At 46.2% G+C, this 21,299-nt stretch overlaps 6 protein-coding genes across 6 annotated transcripts; 3 read left to right on the top strand and 3 right to left on the bottom strand.

Moving 5' to 3' along the window:
• Window positions 1-1,568: 1,568 nt before the first annotated feature.
• Window positions 1,569-3,916, top strand: EYB26_006390 (uncharacterized protein; the record flags this gene model as incomplete). The annotated part of the gene is made up of 11 exons (XM_054265666.1): window positions 1,569-1,584; window positions 1,651-1,874; window positions 1,929-1,952; window positions 2,023-2,075; window positions 2,137-2,188; window positions 2,261-2,435; window positions 2,488-2,511; window positions 2,564-2,635; window positions 2,702-3,205; window positions 3,261-3,421; window positions 3,485-3,916. The coding sequence occupies 11 exons, from the start codon at window positions 1,569-1,571 to the stop codon at window positions 3,914-3,916; spliced, it is 1,737 nt and encodes a 578-aa protein (XP_054121641.1).
• Window positions 3,917-4,447: 531 nt separating this feature from the next.
• Window positions 4,448-5,479, bottom strand: EYB26_006389 (uncharacterized protein; the record flags this gene model as incomplete). Its single annotated transcript, XM_054265665.1, has 1 exon — window positions 4,448-5,479. One exon carries the CDS (start codon window positions 5,477-5,479, stop codon window positions 4,448-4,450), a length of 1,032 nt encoding a protein of 343 aa, XP_054121640.1.
• A 1,552-nt stretch (window positions 5,480-7,031) lies between these two features.
• Window positions 7,032-7,919, top strand: EYB26_006388 (uncharacterized protein; the record flags this gene model as incomplete). Its single annotated transcript, XM_054265664.1, has 1 exon — window positions 7,032-7,919. The coding sequence occupies one exon, from the start codon at window positions 7,032-7,034 to the stop codon at window positions 7,917-7,919; it is 888 nt and encodes a 295-aa protein (XP_054121639.1).
• A 1,989-nt stretch (window positions 7,920-9,908) lies between these two features.
• Window positions 9,909-12,704, bottom strand: EYB26_006387 (uncharacterized protein; the record flags this gene model as incomplete). The annotated part of the gene is made up of 8 exons (XM_054265663.1): window positions 9,909-9,980; window positions 10,034-10,191; window positions 10,254-10,783; window positions 10,835-11,649; window positions 11,705-11,736; window positions 11,784-12,000; window positions 12,065-12,440; window positions 12,592-12,704. 8 exons carry the CDS (start codon window positions 12,702-12,704, stop codon window positions 9,909-9,911), a joined length of 2,313 nt encoding a protein of 770 aa, XP_054121638.1.
• Window positions 12,705-13,777: 1,073 nt separating this feature from the next.
• On the top strand, window positions 13,778-14,887 carry EYB26_006386 (uncharacterized protein; the record flags this gene model as incomplete). Its single annotated transcript, XM_054265662.1, has 1 exon — window positions 13,778-14,887. The coding sequence occupies one exon, from the start codon at window positions 13,778-13,780 to the stop codon at window positions 14,885-14,887; it is 1,110 nt and encodes a 369-aa protein (XP_054121637.1).
• Window positions 14,888-16,008: 1,121 nt separating this feature from the next.
• On the bottom strand, window positions 16,009-21,112 carry EYB26_006385 (uncharacterized protein; the record flags this gene model as incomplete). The annotated part of the gene is made up of 4 exons (XM_054265661.1): window positions 16,009-20,291; window positions 20,379-20,857; window positions 20,921-20,947; window positions 21,012-21,112. 4 exons carry the CDS (start codon window positions 21,110-21,112, stop codon window positions 16,009-16,011), a joined length of 4,890 nt encoding a protein of 1,629 aa, XP_054121636.1.
• Between the last annotated feature and the right edge of the window lie 187 nt (window positions 21,113-21,299).

Raw genomic sequence — 21,299 nt, 5'->3', positions numbered from 1 at the left:
GTATGGATGATATCATGTTCGTTATTTACTAGATTGAATTTGATTGTGCCTCCATTCACAAAAATATACTGAACCGTATAGGCTTTGAATAAAACTCCTCATAAAAGTGTTGATAGCTACTTCTAAGGGATCCGTGTTGTCAACCGACCATTAACCCTAAGAAACGGAAATCTCGAAATGTAACAGGTCAACTGCGGAACACCAACTTCAGTTGGTCGAAGAAACAAGCTAGATTCTCACATGCTTAACACACGAAACAGCGTGTTATCCCTGAGAATCTCATAGAAAAAGAGAAAAGTTAACATTATCGTAGATCAATTTGGTTGCAGATCCTGTGGGAGGTCATCGATCACCCAGACATCATCCATGTGGCAGTTACACGTGTATTGAGGGCTTCTAGAGAAGATCGTCAAAATTCAAGGAATGGACATACTTCTCTTTGCCGCGGAAGATAAAATCATCCACGGATCGCCCGATCGCCTCATGGTCTGTTTCGCCGGTGAGAGCGAGCGCCGACTCACCGATCCGATCCTCCATGCATGTGTTTACATATACATAGTAAAAGATCCCGATGTGAAACAGACGTCTTTGATCGGCCGAATTCCGTGTGGATCTATTTTGGAGCATGCAAACATAAAATTGTGCATGAAAATAAGCAAATTGAGTGCGCCATCTTTGAAACGACAACCCTAACTATGCCCTATCTGCCCGGTTAATGAGCAGAAATACTCGACCTCTTTTTTCTCCCTGCTTGTATGTGCCTCCTTCGGCTCAGCCGTTCATTCCCAAACCTGAGAACTACGTAGTATGAACGTCGGGTGTTAAAAAGGCCCCGGGACCCTTCTATAACCCCTACTCCAATAGCTAGTTAGAAAAATCGCAAATCATAGACAAGCTGCTGCCCCCTGTTGTAAACGTTGACTAGGGGGCGGAACCTCGGACATGACAGAGTATCTCCGCTCAGTACGGAGTACGGAATAAATCGAGACTCTACAGCACCCTAATGTTCCCAGTGGATACATTACTATACTATTAACAGATAGATAGCTTATTCCAGAATCATGTACTCTCGGAGTGCCGATTCATACCTATTCAGCTCTAGTCGTATTCTTTTTCGGCAGGGCCTACTTACCACGAGTTCGTAAACTACTAAGCCGTGGCCCGTTGCCCCCCGATCTCAGCTAGCGGACCCTACCTATGACCGAAGAGTTCTGCCAACGATTGCTTTTTCTGCCGTCGGACTCTTCTCATGTATCACAATGCAGCACACCAGTCTGTAGGGCGAAAATCGTCGTTTCAGAAGCTAAAACTAGCCCAATTGGCCTTACTCAGCAGTACGTTACTGGCAGTGACTTGGTATGCCGTCAACCGATTCGCGGATCTGATTCATTACTTTTTTTTGCCCCTCCAAGAGCTTCAAGAAATCTCTTTTGTACTCAATTGATGCGTATTCGCCATCTCTTTTTGTGACCGTTTGTCAATATATACGTTAACAGCTCGATCGCCTCGCTGCGATCTTCCCTTGTGAACTACGTGTTCTGGAGTGAAAACAAAGAAGAGACAACAAGATGTCATCTCCTACAAGTCAGAGACCCTCCTCAACCACATTGGTGATAGATTTTGGCGACGAACCAAGTAATTTGAAATTAGATCCCCCGAGATTTGACGACATCGAACTCGAAGATGGTTCCAAATCGACAGAGTCGGCGGCACTCCCGTCGTCACAAGAGCAACAACCGAAGCCATCAGGAGGACCACCTGGAGGACCACCACAAAACCATGAGTGGGTTGAAGGACCGAAATTGATATTTATGATGACTGGTATCACGTTGGTTGCGTTTTTGATGCTTCTCGATACATCTATTATTTCAACGGTGTGTATGATGTGGAACTTCAAGGATTTGTTCCCACGCTAACTACTATTGCAGGCTACGCCTCGGATTACCAGTGAGGTATGTGTTCGAATTTTCAGTATGACTCGTGCTCTTCAAAGTTCTGTCTAACCATGTCTCAATCGCATAGTTCCACTCGCTGAATGACGTGGGTTGGTATGGTAGCGCATATCAGTTAGCAAGGTAAGCTCAATTGGGATTTTCCTAATGATTCACATTTCTAATCGCAGTTTTATCTCCATAGCGCCTCCCTGCAACCTCTAACAGGTCGATTCTACTCAACATTCAACACAAAGGTGTGCCAAACCCCAAACCGGCCAATGGCATTGTTGTCTACAAAACAAGACCTGAGTATTAATAAGTAACAGTGGACATTCCTAGCGTTCTTCTTCGTTTTCGAAATTGGCTCGCTTATCTGTGCCGTTGCAACTTCATCCACAATGTTGATTGTTGGTCGTGCAGTTGCTGGTATGGGAGGATCTGGTATACAGAATGGAGCTTTCACGATTGTTGCAGGATCTGTGCCGATGCCTAGAAGACCGGGTATGTTAGCGAGCTCCGCTACGGTAGATTGTGATTTCTAACAAGTATTCAGCACTTATGGGGTTCTTAATGGGAAGTAAGTACTGTATATATTGTGCTAGTTAACAGTCTCTATTGACACCTCATAGTTTCGCAGTTAGGTATGGTTGCTGGTCCCCTGGTTGGAGGTGCCTTGACTTCATACGTCTCGTGGCGATGGTGTGAGTGAAGCCTGTCGTTGTTACTACGTTCATCCGTTTAAGAATCTCATCTAACCTTCTTCTCAGGCTTCTATATCAATCTTCCTGTAGGAGGATTGGTCGCTGTCCTTCTCGTCTTTCTCAAAATTCCCGAACAAATTCCTAAGCCGAAAGGACTGAAAAGTGTTAGCACCGTTCTAGGTAATCTCGACTTGATCGGTTTCACACTTTTTGCACCCGCCGCCATCATGTTTCTATTGGCTTTACAGTACGGTGGTAGTACCTACCCATGGAATTCAGCTACAATAATCGGTCTTTTCGTCGGTGCCGGTGTAACCTTTATTATCTTCATGCTCTGGGAATACCGCGTGGGTGACAAGGCCATGCTTCCTTACTCCATTTTTACGATTCGCACAGTATGGGCTGGTTGTGTGACTTACGGCTTTCTGGCATCTCTATTGCTCTGCGGCTCTTACTATCTACCGATCTATTTCCAAGCTATCAAGGATGCTAGTCCGATGATTAGTGGTGTTGACATTCTCCCGAGTATCATCAGTCAGATGCTCAGTGCTATCTTATCTGGACAATTGTGTAGGTTTCATTCCACGACTAAAAATATGCGCAATCACTGAATAAGCATTTATAGTGGGAAGGATCGGCTATTATCTGCCATTGAGCGTCCTCGGTACTTCTCTCGCCGCCATAGGCAATGGACTGGTTTCGACCTTTTCAACTACAACCAGCACCGGAATGTGGATTGGATATCAGATTATTCTGGGTGTAGGTCGCGGTATTGGCCTACAGATGGTGAGTTCATCATTCCATACTCTTTCACTATTCTCGACCACACTGCTGACCAAACCATTCTAGCCTATTATCGCTGTACAAAATACGCTGAAGCTGCAACAAGTGCCGACCGCCATGGCAATGCTTATGTTCTGCCAGTCCTTCTTTTCGGCAACATTCCTCAGTTTCGCAGACGTCATCTTCAACAATAGCCTGCGAACCCTCATTCCACAAGAAGCCCCGGATGTCAATCTTGAAGCAGTAATCCAAGCCGGTGCAACTGCATTTCGATCTGTCGTTCCAGCGGCAGACTTGCAAGCAGTTTTGAAGGCTTACGCAACGAGCATCGATCATGTCTTTTATCTGGCCGTGGGTGCTTCGTGTGCTGCTTTTCTGAGTTCCTGGGCCATGGGTTGGATAGATATTCGGAAGAAACAAGGGCCTCCTGGTGCACCTGGAGGACCCGCTGCCCAAAAACCACCCAGCGCTTCGGATAGGCCCAAGACTGACGTTTAAGTCTGCTTTTTGTTCTCCCTATTTCTTAATGTCTATTCCTTGTATTATGTATTTCTGAACCACAAAAATATTGCACATGGGTTTCTATTCAGTATCGAAAACTAATTTGTAAACATATGTACTAAGCATCCACCAGAAGCATGCATCGGGTATATTAGCCTCTAAAGGTGCACATATAAAAGTCTTGAAAATACAATCATGACACGTCTATATGCAGGATTAGTCTTTCCTATTGATAGCAACAGTGGGCGGTTCCATAAACGAACCGAACATAAATCCTAGCACACCCCCAAGAGAGTACAAAACCAGACCTATTCAATTCCCCTGTCTTTCCATCTTTAATTCTTTCATCTACTTCTGTTTATTGCTGTTCAATATCGCTCTCTATTTCATACATTTCCGAGTATCGAAAATTTTTGATCATTTGGAAGGCAAAACAAATATTCGGTATCATGTTCACCTCTACGAAAACAGGATCATTCGGCTATTGTGTCAATCATAACTTGCAATAGTTACATGATAGCCGCCGAATTAGTGGTTATAAGGTCCAACAAGACCGCGGACCTTGACATACGCCGCATTCAACACCTGAACAACCTCGTCCGGCAACGGACCTTCTTCCAAAGCTGCGAGATCCTCCTTCAATTGTTCGGGAGTCACACCGCAGATAATGATAGCATCTCCACGATCCTTGTTCAACATACTGTGATGACTCAACCAGCGCATAGCACATTGAACTTCAGTCAGATCGTGTTTCTTGGCCACCTCGCGAATCATGCTAAGAGCATCAAAGTTGGTGTCGTTCCAGTAACGGAATCTGTGATGCTTGCCATGGAAGCATTTGGGGTCAAAGCGAGAACCCGCCTCGTGCTCCGTCATTGGGAAGTCGCGTGTGTATCGAGAAGTGAGGAAACCACCAGCAAGGGGTTGGCCGGTATGCAGAGCCAAGCCATACGCACGCAGACATGGAATCAATTCCGGCTCAATTGCACGAGAGAGAACGTTGTAGAGACTCTGGTAGATGACGGGCTTGATCCATCCATTTCGGTCACAGCGCTCGCAGATCTTTGCAACTTCCCAAGACATGTAGTTCGCAATTCCCAGCCGCATGAAGTAACCCTCTTCATGCAATTTGTTTACCTCGCGCAGCGTATCTTCCAATGGCGTCTTTCGATCAGGCGCGTACAGAATGAAGAGATCGAGTTTGTCCGTGTTCAGAGCCCGAAGGCAGTCCATCAAGCCTTTGCGCACATCGGCGGGTTCAAGGCTGTATGCTGGTCCCAAATGCCCCAACGGCTTTCCTTTGGTCGGGTACAGTTTGTCACGAACATTGAGTCCCCGTCCTTTCCAGTCGGCTGCTGCCAAATACTCTTCTGATGATCCAGCAGAGTAAATGCGTGCAGTATCGATATCGGTATGACCATGTGACTGGAAAATATCGAACAGGACCTTCGCGTCTTCGACGGTCTTCACTCGAGCCCCTTCAAATCGCTCATAGCTTCCGTACAGTCCAGAGCCGAGGACAATGGGGAATTTGGTCTTTGGTGCTACTCCGTTACTCATGATATCGGTATTTGGTTCTTTTGTTTTTCGTCTTAGTTCAAAAGCTTGGTGATTCTATGCCAGTACAACAGGGAGGAATAAGGCAAAAGAATAACTTGGAAATCGGGGGAAACGTTTCCAAGGTTCTACTAAATTACGAAACTTATCTAAACGGTGTAATTGTTTGTTATATACACTTTCATGGTAGCTACAACTTGTATGCTGCAAAGAAGGTTGTATGGGCCGAATTCCTGATTCAAATTAACATTTTACGGACTTTGAAAGGTGCTAGTTTCTATCCACCTACCCGTATGATAGGTTATGTCTACAGTTACTTTTGGGGCGCCTTTTGGATCAGAAGACCTAGGTAGAGTAAAAATAGCATATAAAACGACCATCTTCCATCATCTCCCCTCATTGGAGCTGACTCTCGCCTAAAGACAGCGTTTCAAGTCCATTAGTCCGGAGTTTCGCTCGGACTTTTCGCCCCCTTATCACGCCCCAATTGACACTTAGTGACAGCAACGAACACAACTGGAGATTAACAATGTATAGCAGAGCCTTGTAATACGGTGATCTAGAATGAAGCACCGCATGGCGATGCTCCCATGTAGACCAGGTTCTCAAAAATATCCTCCTCTTAGACGAATATGGTAATTAGGGCTTATTCTCTTGGCGTCGATGCCTTAGGCAGCAACAACTTTGTATGCCATAGCTTAACAGCCACTACGGACCAGCCAGACCTAAATAGAAAGTCCGACAGCCGATGGAGTAGCCTGTACTGCGAGCCCAAAGGATCGACAGGGCACTTGGCTTCCAGAAGTCTTCCACTAGGGGCTGCAGGGTTGGAAGCCTAAAATCGGTGGCGTTGAAGATGAACCCTAACTTTCCAAGAGCCATGGACCAGCATAAATCTCCGAGGCGAGCAATACCCACTTTCCTGAATGCCTATCTTCATTTATTCTTGTATTATTGGTGAGCTTCATATGCAACAATTACCATATGGTATTTAAATTGAGTCATCGTCACTATCCGTATATCGGAAGAGAACATGACTGGCCCGTCAACACGTGGAGGCCACAAGGACGTCTAGATCTTGATGAACACCGTATTTCTTGTGGCCGGGTAAATGGAGGCTAAGAGGTTGTCTAAGCTCATTATTGAACTAGTCTCGTATCCTGGTGTCTAGTTTCCTTGTAGTGACGGCTCTAGAGAGAAAGTCGGCCGCCCCATCACTCATTTCTCGGATTCCTCTAATGGGGCCGGGCCAGCGTAGTATAAACCATATCATTCTGAGCTGATAAGCTACATCGTGCTCTTGACTAGGCTAGATCGAATGTCGTTGCGGCTTCTTCTTATTTTGCCTTTCAATCAAGAAACGGTGCCGAGGCCTCGGATGTTCTTGTTCTGCGGGTTCTAAGACCATCTTTGACACGGCCTTTCATTTGATTCCATGAAGTCTTCACAATCTCGAAAGCCAAGTCTTAACTTTTAAGAATAAGTGAGGTCATATTCTCTCTTGCGCGCTTCTCTGCATCCCATTTCTCTTGTGTGCACCTCCAATACCAACGGCATGATGATCGAACAGAACACTCTTATTGCAGACCAAACCCTCCACCTACCAAGGATCCTCTGCCTTCACGGTGGCGGAACGAATGCCAGGATCTTTCGTGCACAATGTCGCATCGTTAAAAGATATCTCTCAACCACATTTCGTCTCGTCTTTGCGGAGGCTCCTTTCTCCTCCGATGCTGGCCCAGACGTGACTTCGGTCTATAAAGAGTTTGGCCCATTCAAACGATGGCTAAGATCCAAAGAATCACATCCCATGATCCATCCCGATGATGCCGTCAAGGCTATTGACAGAAGCCTGAAGGCAGCTATGGATGAGGATGATCGTCTTGGAGGACGTGGTGAATGGGTTGGCCTTCTCGGCTTCAGCCAGGGAGCAAAGATTTGTGCAAGTCTGTTGTTCCGTCAGCAAGTCCGAGCAGAACGACTAGGCCTACATCGTGCTGGCTCCAGCTGGCGCTTTGCGATTATTCTCGCTGGTCGAGGACCGTTGGTCTCTCTTGATCATCGCTTGTTGATGACCCCTGCCCTTGTAGACGCGTCCGAAGCGTCTATGACTGCTTTACCAGATGAATATCTTCGTGGAAGCACGGAGCATATTTTATATCTTCCCACAATCCACGTTCATGGCACGCTGGATGTCGGATTGAATGAACACCGCAAGCTGTTAACTCAATACTGTGAAGAAGGTACTGCAAGACTGATGGAATGGGAAGGCAACCATCGAGTCCCAATAAAAACCAAAGATGTCCTAGCATTGGTGCGGAACATTTGGGATGTTTCTTATGAAACGGGTGTATTGACAAAGCAATTCGATCTGGAGACCATAATTCAAGCTAAAGCTCTTGGGTCCAGAACGGTTTTCAGACCTCAGTCTGGCATAGCATAGGCCGAAATTCTATGCTAAAGACTGCCACTTTGTTCGTTTTCTAGACTGTTAGACTTCGCATTTTGCATTTACTATATATCCTTTGGTCTGTCATTAGAATGGAGTTTGGGTCCGATTTTGTTACATTGTCATTTTCCAAGATGAAAGAATCATGCTACTAGATACCAGATGATGATGAAGGTGCATGCCACCACAGGAAGAATATATGCTCGATCTTTCTGATACTTTTACGAAGAAGGTACTAGAATTATATTTAATACTAGCAAACCCCCCCGTAGAACTTTTATCTCATCGGCGTGCTCCTTGAGACTATTTTTGTAAGTTGATGATTTGACAATTTTGTTTTATCATTCATAGTTGTACACGGAGCGTCATTCTACCAAATGATCGTCGTTTACATATATACACATGGATTGACAAGCCGATTCTGATGACCAGACTTGTTCCAGAGAAACCACAAGCGAGCCACTCTCAAGGCCGACTTCCAGAAGTGCGTATAGATGAGTCAAATCTGCTAAGAATACCATTACTCCCACTTCTAAGTGTTCGTGATTATTAGTCTTTGCAAACCCAGGTATCTTGGCACCGCACTTAGCGCATTAATCGCAACAGGTAGCCTTTTAGCAAGCCAGACGGAGTTGCTGGTGCATACGCCGAACTGTCGGATTCACTTAGTCGCTAATAATGCACATCGATAACCTGGTATATAATAGGAGGTGTCTTAATCACAAAGGCCAGCAAGGCTCTCATATTCTTCACGAATATGTTGTGTGGGTAACCCTTATATTCAAGCTTTTTAGCGTTGTCTCTATTCTTGCCCTACCTAGCGATTTCACTTCGGTGTACGGAAATTACCGAAATAGGCAAATTATTATCGAAACGATGCAACCCTTCAATAATGCAGGGGTCGGATTGGGTTCGTATTCGTTAAACGAAGCCAATAACAGCCAAGAACATGTTTTACCAAAGGGGTCAATCGGAGCGCCGAAATACAACCCCCTGCTGCACTGCGGGTCGATACAGGATCCGTGTACAAGCAGACCAGCGATAATAGAGTACACAAGGAGCAAGCCACGTAACCAGCAGCCAACACATGCCTAGCTGCCTAGCTGAGTTTACGAGATCCTGTACAACATATGAAAACTCTAAGCATTGCATGATCTACGCCTTCCGATAATAGCAGATTGTGACTGCTTCTATGCTGCTTATTCCTTACTCCATAGTCTTGTGTACCCTCAATTTATGATTTATGTGGACAGCCTCAATCGCCCCTCATTCACGTTCCCCCAGACAACAATTACTCATCCCTCTAAAATTAGAGTAACAATTTGTCATGTAGCTGTCAGCCTGTCGATTAGGCCTCCGAGATAGTCAGACTCGACATAGCTAGTCGAGACGATCGGCGCATCTTGGTCTTCCCTCGTGTCCGGAGACAATTCAATGAGCGGAGCATCGGGGAAATGAAACGGAGGACACGTACTGTAACACCCCCAATATTTACAATACAATACAATATAGTACAATACACCTGTCGGCCATGTATCGGACCGACTCGCCGAGATCTCCACCCACTGAGGCTTGTTCCTAATTTTAGCGTAGTTCGTATAATAATTACGCTCTTAAGGCTATACTCGTAGTAGATTACGCGTAACACCAAGGTCAGAGCACGGTCGTCATTTAAAACATACGAAGATGAATGAGCTTATTGTGACGCCCAATTGTCGTCTGACGATAATGTCATCATTCTCGCACGGACATGGCTTTTCCCCCACCTTCTAGACAGTTAGTTGGTTATAGGCCCGTTATTGGTGGCGCTAGTTGCACAGGCCTTAACGGCGTTAACGCACATGTGTGGGATTAGAAATTTTTACTCGACGATCCGAAAACCCTTGATTCTCGTATTACATGGTCTCTGCCACTAGCCCTACGGATTTCTCATTGGTAGGAATTGGCGAATTCTGTAGAAGCGAAAGCCGCTCCAGTATTTTCTTACAATGGAAATGCAAATCTTTTGGGAAAGTACTTGGCCATTCTTTCCATCTGGTCCAGTCGCTGTGGATTCTGATACGAACGATCAGTCTTCAAATTAATCTGTGGCCTAGGGAAATGCTTACCATACTCAATTGAGTCGGTGACAGCGGGTCATATTGCATCTGAGATTCTTCGCCGATCCCTGAATGATGTGCTAAATGATTGGGAAGGTGAGGAGAAGAAGTGCTGTGGGGTATATTCGCTCCATGGCCACTGGTTTGCTGGTCTAGAAGTTGAATCACTTGAGGAAGCAACGGTTAGCTAAGCCCCCATAATAGAGAAAGAGTAAAAAAAATCACATACTTGCTGAAGAGCTTCCCGCAACACTGTTGCTCGGAATTATCATAGAACTGTTCATGGTCATGTCTAGGATTGATCCAGTATCAACAGACGGTGACAGATTTATATCTGCATGATGCATTTTATTCAGTACAGAACGGACGGCTTCCGCGGCTTTTTGAGCCTCTTGAGAATTTTCACTCAGATGAGTCCAGACGAGACAAGATCCATGCAGCGCCTGAAAAATCTCAGCTCGCTTTCCAGCCGTTAGGTCATTCATTGCGACATTTTGAATGTTCGTATTATCCCCGGTGTCTTGATAAGGCTGGTGCACTGATGCATTATGAGATGCGTTGTTATTGAGAGAATCAATTTCAGAACAGAGGACAGCTGTAGCCATCAAGCACGACGCCTTCAGCAATGGCCTAAGCTTCCATCGATCCTTGTATAAGCGACCGGAAAGCTGTGTTTCATCGTACAATATTCGTTGACATTGAAGTATTTGCAACGCAGCCTCGACATATTTCGAGTGGGGAGAGACAGGATGATCCTGACTTTCTCCATCATTAGAATGGGACAATAGTAGGGTCGAATATCGAAAATACAATAGACACTTGGCCTCTTGAATATGCAAAAACAGGACGAAACGTCTTAAGATCGTTTCGGTATTATCGACCAGGGACCTTGCCATCGGTCGCATACGAAGTAGCTCTGGTAATGCCGCGTATGCGTCGTCTAATTGCTTATCCAGTCGAGCAACGTCAGCCTCGGCGGCTGCTACATTTATTCTTCGGTTCGTCAAAGCCTCTTTCCAATCATCAATTCTGCCACGAATTGAAAGCAGCTTGCTTTCGGACAAACTATACTGAATTTCTGTTTGAACGGCTTCAGGTCGCGGAGGAGGTAGTTCCTGCATATCGTGATGTAAATCCTCATCGAGCAGATTTCGCGGTTCCCTGGTATCCCCTTGATCTTCTCGGGCCATGCGAGGTAGGCCCACCTGCCCGGATATTTGTATATCAAGTTGAACAAGCATAGACCATAGTCGGCGGCGCATCTCCCCATCGAACGGAGATATATTTGAGAAGTGTGAAGGATCGCGATGATAGCCCATACGATATGCGAGTCGCACAATGATTCCCAGTATCATCCAAGGCTCAATTCGCGTATCCTCTCCTCGAAGTAGCTCGATGTGTAAGTACAGCAACAATGCCTCAATAGTGTATGGGGCGCCCCTCGTATACTTGCCCAGGTGAAGACATTGTGCAATCCTTTCCCCATATACTCTTGCAAGGTCTCCATGATCCGCAACCATCGGAACCATTTCAGGTCTATGGGACAAGACGAGACACATTACCGCAAACAGCAGCCCAATCCATGCCATTGGCGTTCCCAATGGATCTTGCCAAAAACGTTCATACTGTTATTGTTAGTGTACTGAGATCAGACATATAGACGAAAAGTCGCACACCAACCTCAATTAAGAACGTCGGGCCATGCAAGACGACTACTGGATTTAGCTTTCGCGCTTGAACTATACTTGGGTACACATACTGGAAACAATGGGTCGGTCAAGAAAATAGCCTGCAACTATTTTATCAACAACGGACTTTGAAGGAATGGCGGCCAGAATCTCCTGTCTGCTTGAAGCCCTATGGCTTCCAAATAGAATATCAAACTCAGCGTTGTCTGATGGTGACGTAGACGCTAGAGGGGCGCTGCGAATACATGGATCATATGCATGAGAAAACATATTCTTCAGCTCCGAAATCTGTGACAAGACAGTCAGCCATCAATTGCCTCCACTGCATCTTCCTATCCAGGTTCATAGTTACCTCCTCAAGAATGATGCTCCAGTGAGTGCTCGGTACGTAGGCTGTTTCGTAATTACCTACTCGTATCTGTCCCCAATGGCGGGGAGTTTGGAAGTTCGTCGCATCTCGTGGCGCTGGCATGCCAGGGGATTGTGGAAGCATTGTCATTACTGGAGAGGGCATCCTATCAAACTCTGAAGCGCCGGTGGTCTTGTTGCTGTCAACCAGAGAAATCACCATCCGCTCCAATTGGGCGATGCGGTCCGTCATACTACTGACTGCCGGTTGTGTGGTAGTAGTCACTGGGCCCTGGCCATTAGACCTGACATAGGCGCAGGACGACGCCAGGCCGCGGCGGACACATGTTCCACACGGTTCACCTCTATCACATCGTAGCCTATTTCAGCAGCGCCAAGTTTGTAAGCAATTTTTATATACGATATAGACATCCGGATCCCTTGTACGCAGCGCCTGGATGAAATTGTGATCACCCCATTCAGCCAACGACGGCCTTATGAGAAGTTAGGAGAGGATGTGTTTCAACATACTTTCTTCGCCGGCACAAAGTGCATGATAATTGTGGTTTCTCACGACGTCGACTAGGACGTGGCTGATGCTGTTCAAGGGGTAGTGGATGGGGGGGTGGCTGCCCGTCAGCCATTACAATAACAGTAAGCGCAGATGGCGGTGCATGGGACAAATCGGGACCGGACGAGGAAGAGACAATTGAATAAGCGGCATGGGATTGAGAATGCAGTGCCGTTCAGTACACAGTAAGTGTTATATTATGGAGATGAAGAAGTTTCACTTGCACAACTCGACGAGAGATTATCCGTGGTGGTTGGTCGTGACTTCCCTCGTGCTTATTGCTTCGTCACGGGCTGTAAATAACGGTGCGTATCGGTGTATCAGTTCTGCCGTGCTGTTTGAGAGCAAATACCGTAGCAATACCCAATGCTTCCCGTGACACGCAATAATGTTGTTCCGCGCACCAATGCTACCGTGGACGGATCAACTATGTTCCGAAGTGCTGTCGGGGAGCTCCAATGCTCAGAAATCATAACTAATTAACTAGTTAGTTAACTTACTTAGTTACTGGACGCTTATTCAGCACCATCAAAATCACGCATCAAGTATGACAGCTCTTCATTGAAAGGCAGCTATCCGCAATCTGTTTATCCCTTCTCCTACGCTGACACGGAGTATCTCTTGCTCTGGACTCCGCCGACCTGGCTGGGCGGACATGCCAGAATCTCCGCCCCGATGCTCCGCGCGCTAGTTGGACGTCGGGACATTCATTCGCCCTACACCAGATCCACAGCCTCTCTCTGAACTGCAGAGCTGGAGAGCTCAAGGGGCGATTCATGTCCATTTCCAATTAATGCCTTCCAGAAGACGGGCAGCTGGAAACTGATTCGCCCGGTCGATTATGTCACCGATGCTTAACGTGCGTATCATGCTGGGGCCGCCGATCAGGTCAGCTGCTATAAACCTCAAGCATTTTTTCCAGCTTGTTCCGTAGTATCTTATTCTTTGCTATATCCAAGTGCTTAATGCCTTACTTGACGAGACTCATTTGGCCTTGAGAACTTCACTGTCAAATTCAGTTACAAACTGGCATCCATCCTCGCCCGAAGAATTCCCCGGCTTTCCTCACAACCCCTTCAATTAATCCAGTCGCCGTCTAGAGCATCTTACTCGTCCTCGATATCCTCCTCAATTAACATCGCCAAAATGCCTTCCAACCGCGCTGCCTACCAGCCAGCCCAAAAGGCGCCTTCCCTCGAGGTTCGCGATGCTCCCTACAAGCCCGCTGATGCCGACAAGATCGTCATCCGAACCAACGCCGTCGCTATCAACCCCATTGACTGGTTGATCCAAGCACGAGGCGATATCATGTTCACTCACCTTGCTTATCCTTTCGTTCTCGGCTCTGACGTTTCCGGTGAAGTGGTTGAGGTCGGCAAGGACGTTAAGCGCTTCAAGGTCGGAGACCGCGTTGTCGGCTTCACCCGTGGAAGCGACCCCAAAGTCAATGACCCTGCCGAAGGCGGTTTCCAGTTGTACACCGTGCTCCGTCCTAACATGGTCTCTCACATTCCCGACAATGTTTCCTATGAGGAGGCCTGTGCCATTCCTCTCGGCATCGCCACCGCTGCTGCTGGTCTCTTCGAAAAGACCGAATTGGGCCTCGATTTGCCTTCTGAGCCCGCCAAGCCCTTCAATGGCAAGACCGTCTTGATCTGGGGTGGTTCTACCAGTGTTGGAGTCAATGCTATTCAGCTCGCCGCTGCTGCCGGCTACGAAGTCTTCACCACTGCCTCTCCCAAGAACCACGAATACCTCAAACGCCTCGGTGCCAGCCAGGTCTTTGACTACAAGAGCCCCGGTGTTGCTCAGGATATGATCAAAGCCATGAAAGGCAAGACTGCTGCCGGTGCTTTGTCCATTGGACAAGGCGCAGCTGAGAAGCTCATGGAGATCCTTGACCACTGCCAAGGCAACAAATTCGTCGCTTTGGCCACTTTCCCTGTTCCTCAGAAGGAACCCACGAATCTGATCTTCCTCCGCACCGTTGTCTTTTTCGTGTCCTGGATCATCTCCTACAAGGTCAAGGGTATGATCAAGGGTATCAAGTCCAACATGCTCAACGCTGGTATGATCACTAACAGCGAAGTTGGCCGTGGTATCTTTGTGGATTACCTTCCCAAGGCTCTTGCCGCTGGTACCTTCACTCCCGCTCCCAAGCCTGAGGTTGTAGGCACCGGCCTCGAGCATGTCCAGGAGGCTTTCAACATCCAAAAGAAAGGAGTTTCTGCCAGCAAAATTGTTGTCAAACTTTAGAAATAGTCACATTCATTATAACTTCTCATTACCTCTCTCCGCTTTTTGCTTTCTGCTTTTTATTCTTGTTTGCTATCTGTCATTCAAACCAACTGTTCTGAAACTAGATATCCCCAAGGACCGTTACGCTTTATTTTCGATATCCACTGAGCTTTGATCGTTCGTTTCATATGTTCCACCCGATGTTATTAGAGTGTCAATTGCAAGGACTAATTACCTGGACCCGAAAGCTTTTGTCTATTGATCGCAAGTAACATTACAAATTATGAGCGCTTTATCGTATTTGCCCAGTTGGCCATGATCAGACATCATATACACCTATTGATTTCACTTTATGAAATTCTTCATCTTTTCATAGTTACTCGAAAGGACCATGCATCTTATCTATCTTTCAATATTATCCCTTGCTCAGAAATTAAATCCGGTCTCTAACACGGGTGAAAGCTAAATTATATAGATTGACCAATCGGAAACATCCCTACCTAACCTAACCCTAGCTCCGGTGGCAGCAAGCTTCAAATTGAACGAGCAATACGGAGTATACAACCACTTGATGTCCACTCTGAACATATAGGTGTGGTTATCGTAGCACCTTGGACCCTGTAGGTTAGCTGCTTAGTGGATTATACCTAGGCATTGTAGTCATTCTCTCTGTCTGGTTGGGTGTGGATAGAGGAGAGTTGCTTCCATGATGAAATATATATGTCAATACCCAGGTAATTGGTAACTAAGTTAGCAGAGCACGTTGACCAATCCATGCACATCAAGGTCAGACAAGATGAAACCCATGCTTTTTATGGGGGACAATTATTATTCAATCAAACCATTCATATATTTAATATCTATCTTTAATGCAGCTATGATATTAAATAGTGATCCTTGACGCATAAGGATGAGTCAACTCAACGCTCTTTAAGTTAGCTTAGTTATACATTCAATCTGATCATATTGATTGGTTAAATGCACAAATTCATAAAAATCAGTCTGAAATGAAAACAAACAAACAAAAGATCTATTCAAATGACTGCTGAAGTCTTTAACACCCACAAACAGAAGCAAGATATGAAATGAAATGACAACGAACCAATGATACTAAACAGTAGAGCATGATGGAAAATAATCTAGAATTGAGTTGATGTTGGATCAAGGAACACTTCACGCATCTTTTCATCTGACTTGCCCCACGGTGCATGATCCTTCAACTTAACCAAAGAATTCCCAATTACACCAGAAACAAAAGCACTGTTAGCCACACGCTGTCTCTCTTTGACTCTTAGACGATACGCTTCGTAAATATCGGCCGCGACAGCAGAATAGAGAAACTTGGGAGCAACAGCGACAACGAGACCACCTTTTTGACCGAATCCAAAAGAAGTAAGCATTGTAGCCTTCACTTCTCGTACTTGAATAGCCTCCTTCGGGTAAACAATGTATTTATTTTGTTTGAGTTTGATCTCAATGTTGTCTGCGTTCCGGTTGCCAGGTACAATGCTGTTTTGTAGCATCTGTATGCAACCATTCATCTGCCATGCGCCAGCTGCTCCCTTCGGATGTCCTGTGAGTGATTTCTGGCAAACTGCAAGTAAAGGATTTCCCGGACGGCGACCCAAGTGCTTCATTTGCTGGTTGATGACTTGTGCTTCATTGGTGTCATTAGCTTTGGTTGAGGTCCCATGCATTGATGCTGCCTGGATGTCGTCCACAGTCAAGCCCCATGTCGCTAAGGCTGCTCGCATCGGTGAGATGAGAGGATCTTGTGATCTGATTTCGTTTCCCCACATGTATTGGGCCTGCTTGATCTTGCTGCGTGCTGCAGCTTGAATTTCGTTCAAGTCAGACTCTGACATTCCAGGAGTTTGACTCTTTTCTTGCCACCACTTGTCAATGGCTGCGATATCTTCGTCAAAGAGTTTTCGCCGGTAGGAAAGGTCAAGCAGCTTAGATTCATGACGGTCGGGTCTTTCGCGGGCAGCTGTGAGAATTCCTTGCCCAGGGGCAGGAATAGAACGTCCATTCTGATCGGCGGCGATTTGTGAGTACGCAACAACAGCGTAGATAGGCAGTGCCATCTTAATGGCAAGTTCTGCATTCATGACAATTTGAACACCGCAGCCAGCAGACTCGACAAAGCCGCTACGAGTAGTAGTGCTTGGTCGGGACATCTCTTCCGGTCGACGACCCTTGGCCAGCTCTTCCTCACTGCTAACGGTTGCTTTCATCATGGCAAATTCATAGGAAGCTTCTTCTTGGAAGTCATCATATCCACCCACAATTGCAACTTTGGATTTGCCAGTCTTGATTGCCTCGCAGCCCATTTCCAATGATTCGATGGCAGTGGCGCAGGCTCCAACTGGTGTTTTGATGGGCCCCGATGCAGAAAAGAGCAGCATGTTGACCCAAGCAGCTGTGGTATTCAAGAATGATTCTGACAGAATATCACTCTGAACAGGTCGGTCGAGAAATCGATCTCTGTACAATCCACGACCAGCCCTCATAGCACCGGCACCAGTACCGATACAATTGGCTAACTCGGATACATGTATGTGGTTGTAGAACTCGTAAGGATCTTTGATACCAGCAGAAAGAAGGGCCTCAGAAACACAGCAAAGAGTGTACAATGTAACTGGGTCAACCTGTTGTACAATATCCTCAGGAATGCCGTATCGAATAGGATCCCATCCACTTGGTAGAAGACCTGCGACTGCTCTGTCAAAAGGCACTGACTTTGGCAGCATGAAGTGTGCTCCCCGTCGCACCGTTACTAACCACTCCTCAGACTCGGGAATAGGCTCGATTGAGACTTTGTTTCCCAAGCGAAGCTTGAAAGCGTCTGCACTGGCTTTGGAGGTTGCAAATGATGGAAGATCTTCCTCAACCACTATCTCTTGCAAGAACTCCTTTTTAGCCGGGTCGTAGCCACCCAATAATTCAGGCTCAATGAATCGGATTCCAGAATGCTTCTTAATATGTTCTCCGTACAACTGTTTGAAATTGTCTTCACGAACCGGCTCTTTCGTCTTTGCATCAACCCAGCCTACATACACCTGTCCGTTGATTTCGCCTTCGTGATGGGTTACTAAACCCAAGATCCATGACATTTCCACGTAGGTCTCCAGAGTAAAGTCACCTAGATGTTCGACGTCCCATCGTGTGCGCGCATTACCCCATGGACCGAGTTCTGAATACCCGACAACTACAGCCGTGCGTGACAGATCGACCATGCCTTCTAGCCTGGCGATATCTGCTGTCAAGTCTGTGTGACCAGATAACTGAGGAAATTGAAGACTTAGGTTCGCACGTCGAGTTTTGCGCATGGAACTGAAGGATGATTGGACAGAAGAGGCACCACCAGCCAAAATGTTCAGCTCTCTGGATTTCTCAGCGAGGATTGCCCGTCGAATATTGCTCTGACTGGTGAGCTTGGCCCTTGACTCTGACATGATGTCCTTGATATTTGTAATCTCCTTGGCACCACCAGTTAAATCAGCATATACTGGATGGTCTTCTGCCAGTTCCGTGACTGCTGGAGTCATTAGAGTCAAGATATTGAAGGCCATCTCAGCTCTTGAAAATGTGCAGACATTCATGTCCGGTATCTGTTCGATTGCGTAACCGACTAGACTAAGAGCTTGCGATAGACTGGTTTCCCGAACCCAACCGATTACTGCACCAGTGATTGTGAGGTACTGCTGCCAGTTTCCAGAGTAGAATCGGTTGAATAGAGTCTCCAGACCAAGCTTGGATTCTGGATAAAGACCGTCGCCACCAAACCCACCCTGGTTAAAAGACAAGGGAATAACCACATTCGTTGGTCGTGAATCAATGCGGCGGTCTCTCTTATTACTATAGACCAAGCCAATAATGCGCATGATATTGGTAAGCATTGCACGATGTGCAAGCTCAGTCATACTCTCCAGATTGCTGATATCGTCTTTCTCCGGAATGGCCCCAAAGGGGACGATGTAGTCAATATCACCTCCAACAGGTGAGTCAACTCCATATATATATTCAACCAGATCTTCACAGTCTTTTCTACTACCTTGGTTGAATGGAATCACTGTAAGAGATGAACCCTGGGCTCCATGCTTTCGGTACATGTTGGCGAAAAAGTCTGCCGATTTGGCGATATCACGGCTTGTTGTAACAATAACTTTGGCACCGCCGTTGAGCAGCCCTTCCACTACACCAGCTCCGATAGACTTTGGTCCTGCACCAGTCACGAGGAACGTTTTGGTGGCATATGTGAATCCCGAGCTAGCCCCCAGCTCAAACATTTCCATGAAAGTCTTAGTCAATGCTGCATCGTGTCTGAATTCTCCATTCGCTGGTTGGCGTCTTCTGAGATGTACATAGGGAACGGCCTCTCCATGTACAGTGGTCCGGCCACGCTTTAAGAAAGGAACGTATCCGGTGATTTCTCGTGGTATTTCCTTATAATCTAGATTACCAGTAGTCGGAGAAACACATGTCAGAGGCATCATGGTTCTTCCAGAATATCGGTAAACCGGTTGCATGCCCAAAATTGGTGATTCAAGTCGCAGCAAACTTTTCATTTTGAATGGGATTTCCGGCTTCAGTTTCTCAATAGTTTGAAGAAAATCCTTTGCTATTTCCACGCAACTGATGTCCCATTTCCGGGCAATCAGCCGAAGAGACTGATCAGTATGGTCTATTTGGCCAAGAGCAAGCTGATTGAGTAGGCGAACAGTCTCTTCTCGGATCCAGTTCCATGAGGAGTCATATTGTCTGGCCTTCTTCGGATTGAAAAGGGGACCGATGCCATCAAAGAAATTATCGCCGAACTCGGTGGTCCAGCGGTTCAGTTTGCCTTCCATATTTCTTGTTGAAGATATGAAGCCCTCCAGTTCCTCACTTCCTTGACTGTTCAATTTCAGGTGCTTAGCAAGAAGCTTGTATTCTTTCATTTGATAATCTCGCTGCTCTTGTCGTAGATTATCTAGAGCAGTAGAATCGACCATGACGGCTGATTGACCGCCGGATGCACTGCCATCACCGGATGATTGATATGAGAGAGAAATTCCAGCGAAAGATGCAAATCTACTAACCACATCATCAAGAAACTGTTTGGCGTTATCCGCATTTTCAAGGCGGGATGGGGGCTCCATAGTAATCGCAAAACAGACAGGAATAACCGAATTTTCCTTGCCAAAACCCCAGAAAGTCTCTAGATGGCTCTGCATCATAGCTTGATTAAAACCACCTGGCATCTTTCTTGATATAAATTTTGATATGAGTGTTGACATTTGTTTTCCAGGCTTTCCACTGAAGCCTTGCTGAAGTGTCTCTCCCAGAGTTTCCAACGGCATGTATTCACCCCCGTTTGGAACAGAACTGAATTCTACGCCTAGATCACCCATCAACTCATTTTGAAGGGTTGATTTGCCTGGGTTCATATTAGCATTCTTTACAACTCAACAGAAAATAGAGAAAACATCTATGTGTGGGTGTTGATAGTACTGGATCCACGTACCGCCAGACAACTCTTGTATAGACTTCTGTATCGGCAAAACATCGAATGACTTCTTGACTTTTTGAGCTGTCAACGCTATGACTATATGTGTAGGCGAAAGATTTGGGATTGCTCCGGAAGGTTTTTTGGGAGACGAGGAACTGGTCGGTTGCGCAAGGCTCGGCTTCACAGGAGCAGGAGCTGTGGGAGCTGCGGTGTTTGTGGCAGGGGCAGCAGCAACAGGTGGTGATGTAGATTGTTTGGGATCTGGTTGTTTTGATAACTGAGGTTGTATCTCTGCATCTAGGCTGTACTCGTAAAACAAGTCTCCTTTCTGATCGCTATAAGAATAGAAATCCATAGGCTTCGACAACTTTTCTGCAGTCGATTGTCGATCCGCCATGCGTTTGCCCATTGTGGCCAAAGTCGTTTTAGCGCCAATCTCAACATATTTTCTAACTGACTCTGGAGTGTTGAACAGCAGTTTCTGAGTTTCGATCCTAAGAATCATTCAACACTTGTAAACATTATGATTTCTTAAACCAAGAACTGGAAGATATTACCATCGAACTGGGAGTGAGAGCTGATATCTGCGATTGCATGATTTGTTAGCATCTTGGTAACATATGACGAGATACAAGTCCTACTACTCACGAGAGTAGCTCTATGAGCAGCGTATGAGCAATTGTCCTTTCATCTTCAGGAGTTCTGGTCTGTTGCTTGGTGACCTGGACGTCTAGATTATCGCCGGCCATGATGATGGTAGCCGAAGTTTGCTGCAGTCAAGCTCAAAGCATTTCAGACACACTTGATCAAGCGAGACAAGAATTGAATTTGTTAGAGAATATGAAAATGGTGCTTTTTTATGATTCAATATGACAAGAATTACTCTTCTTTGGAACGTATAGAAACATAGGGATACTATGAAGAGTCGCTTTTTAG

The sequence above is a fragment of the Talaromyces marneffei genome, chromosome 5 (genome assembly GCF_009556855.1).
Source record: "Talaromyces marneffei chromosome 5, complete sequence".
NCBI classification, from domain to species: Eukaryota; Fungi; Ascomycota; class Eurotiomycetes; order Eurotiales; family Trichocomaceae; genus Talaromyces; species Talaromyces marneffei.
The sequence above is the reverse complement of the archived record's forward strand: the minus strand, read 5'-3'. Positions and strand labels throughout refer to the sequence as shown.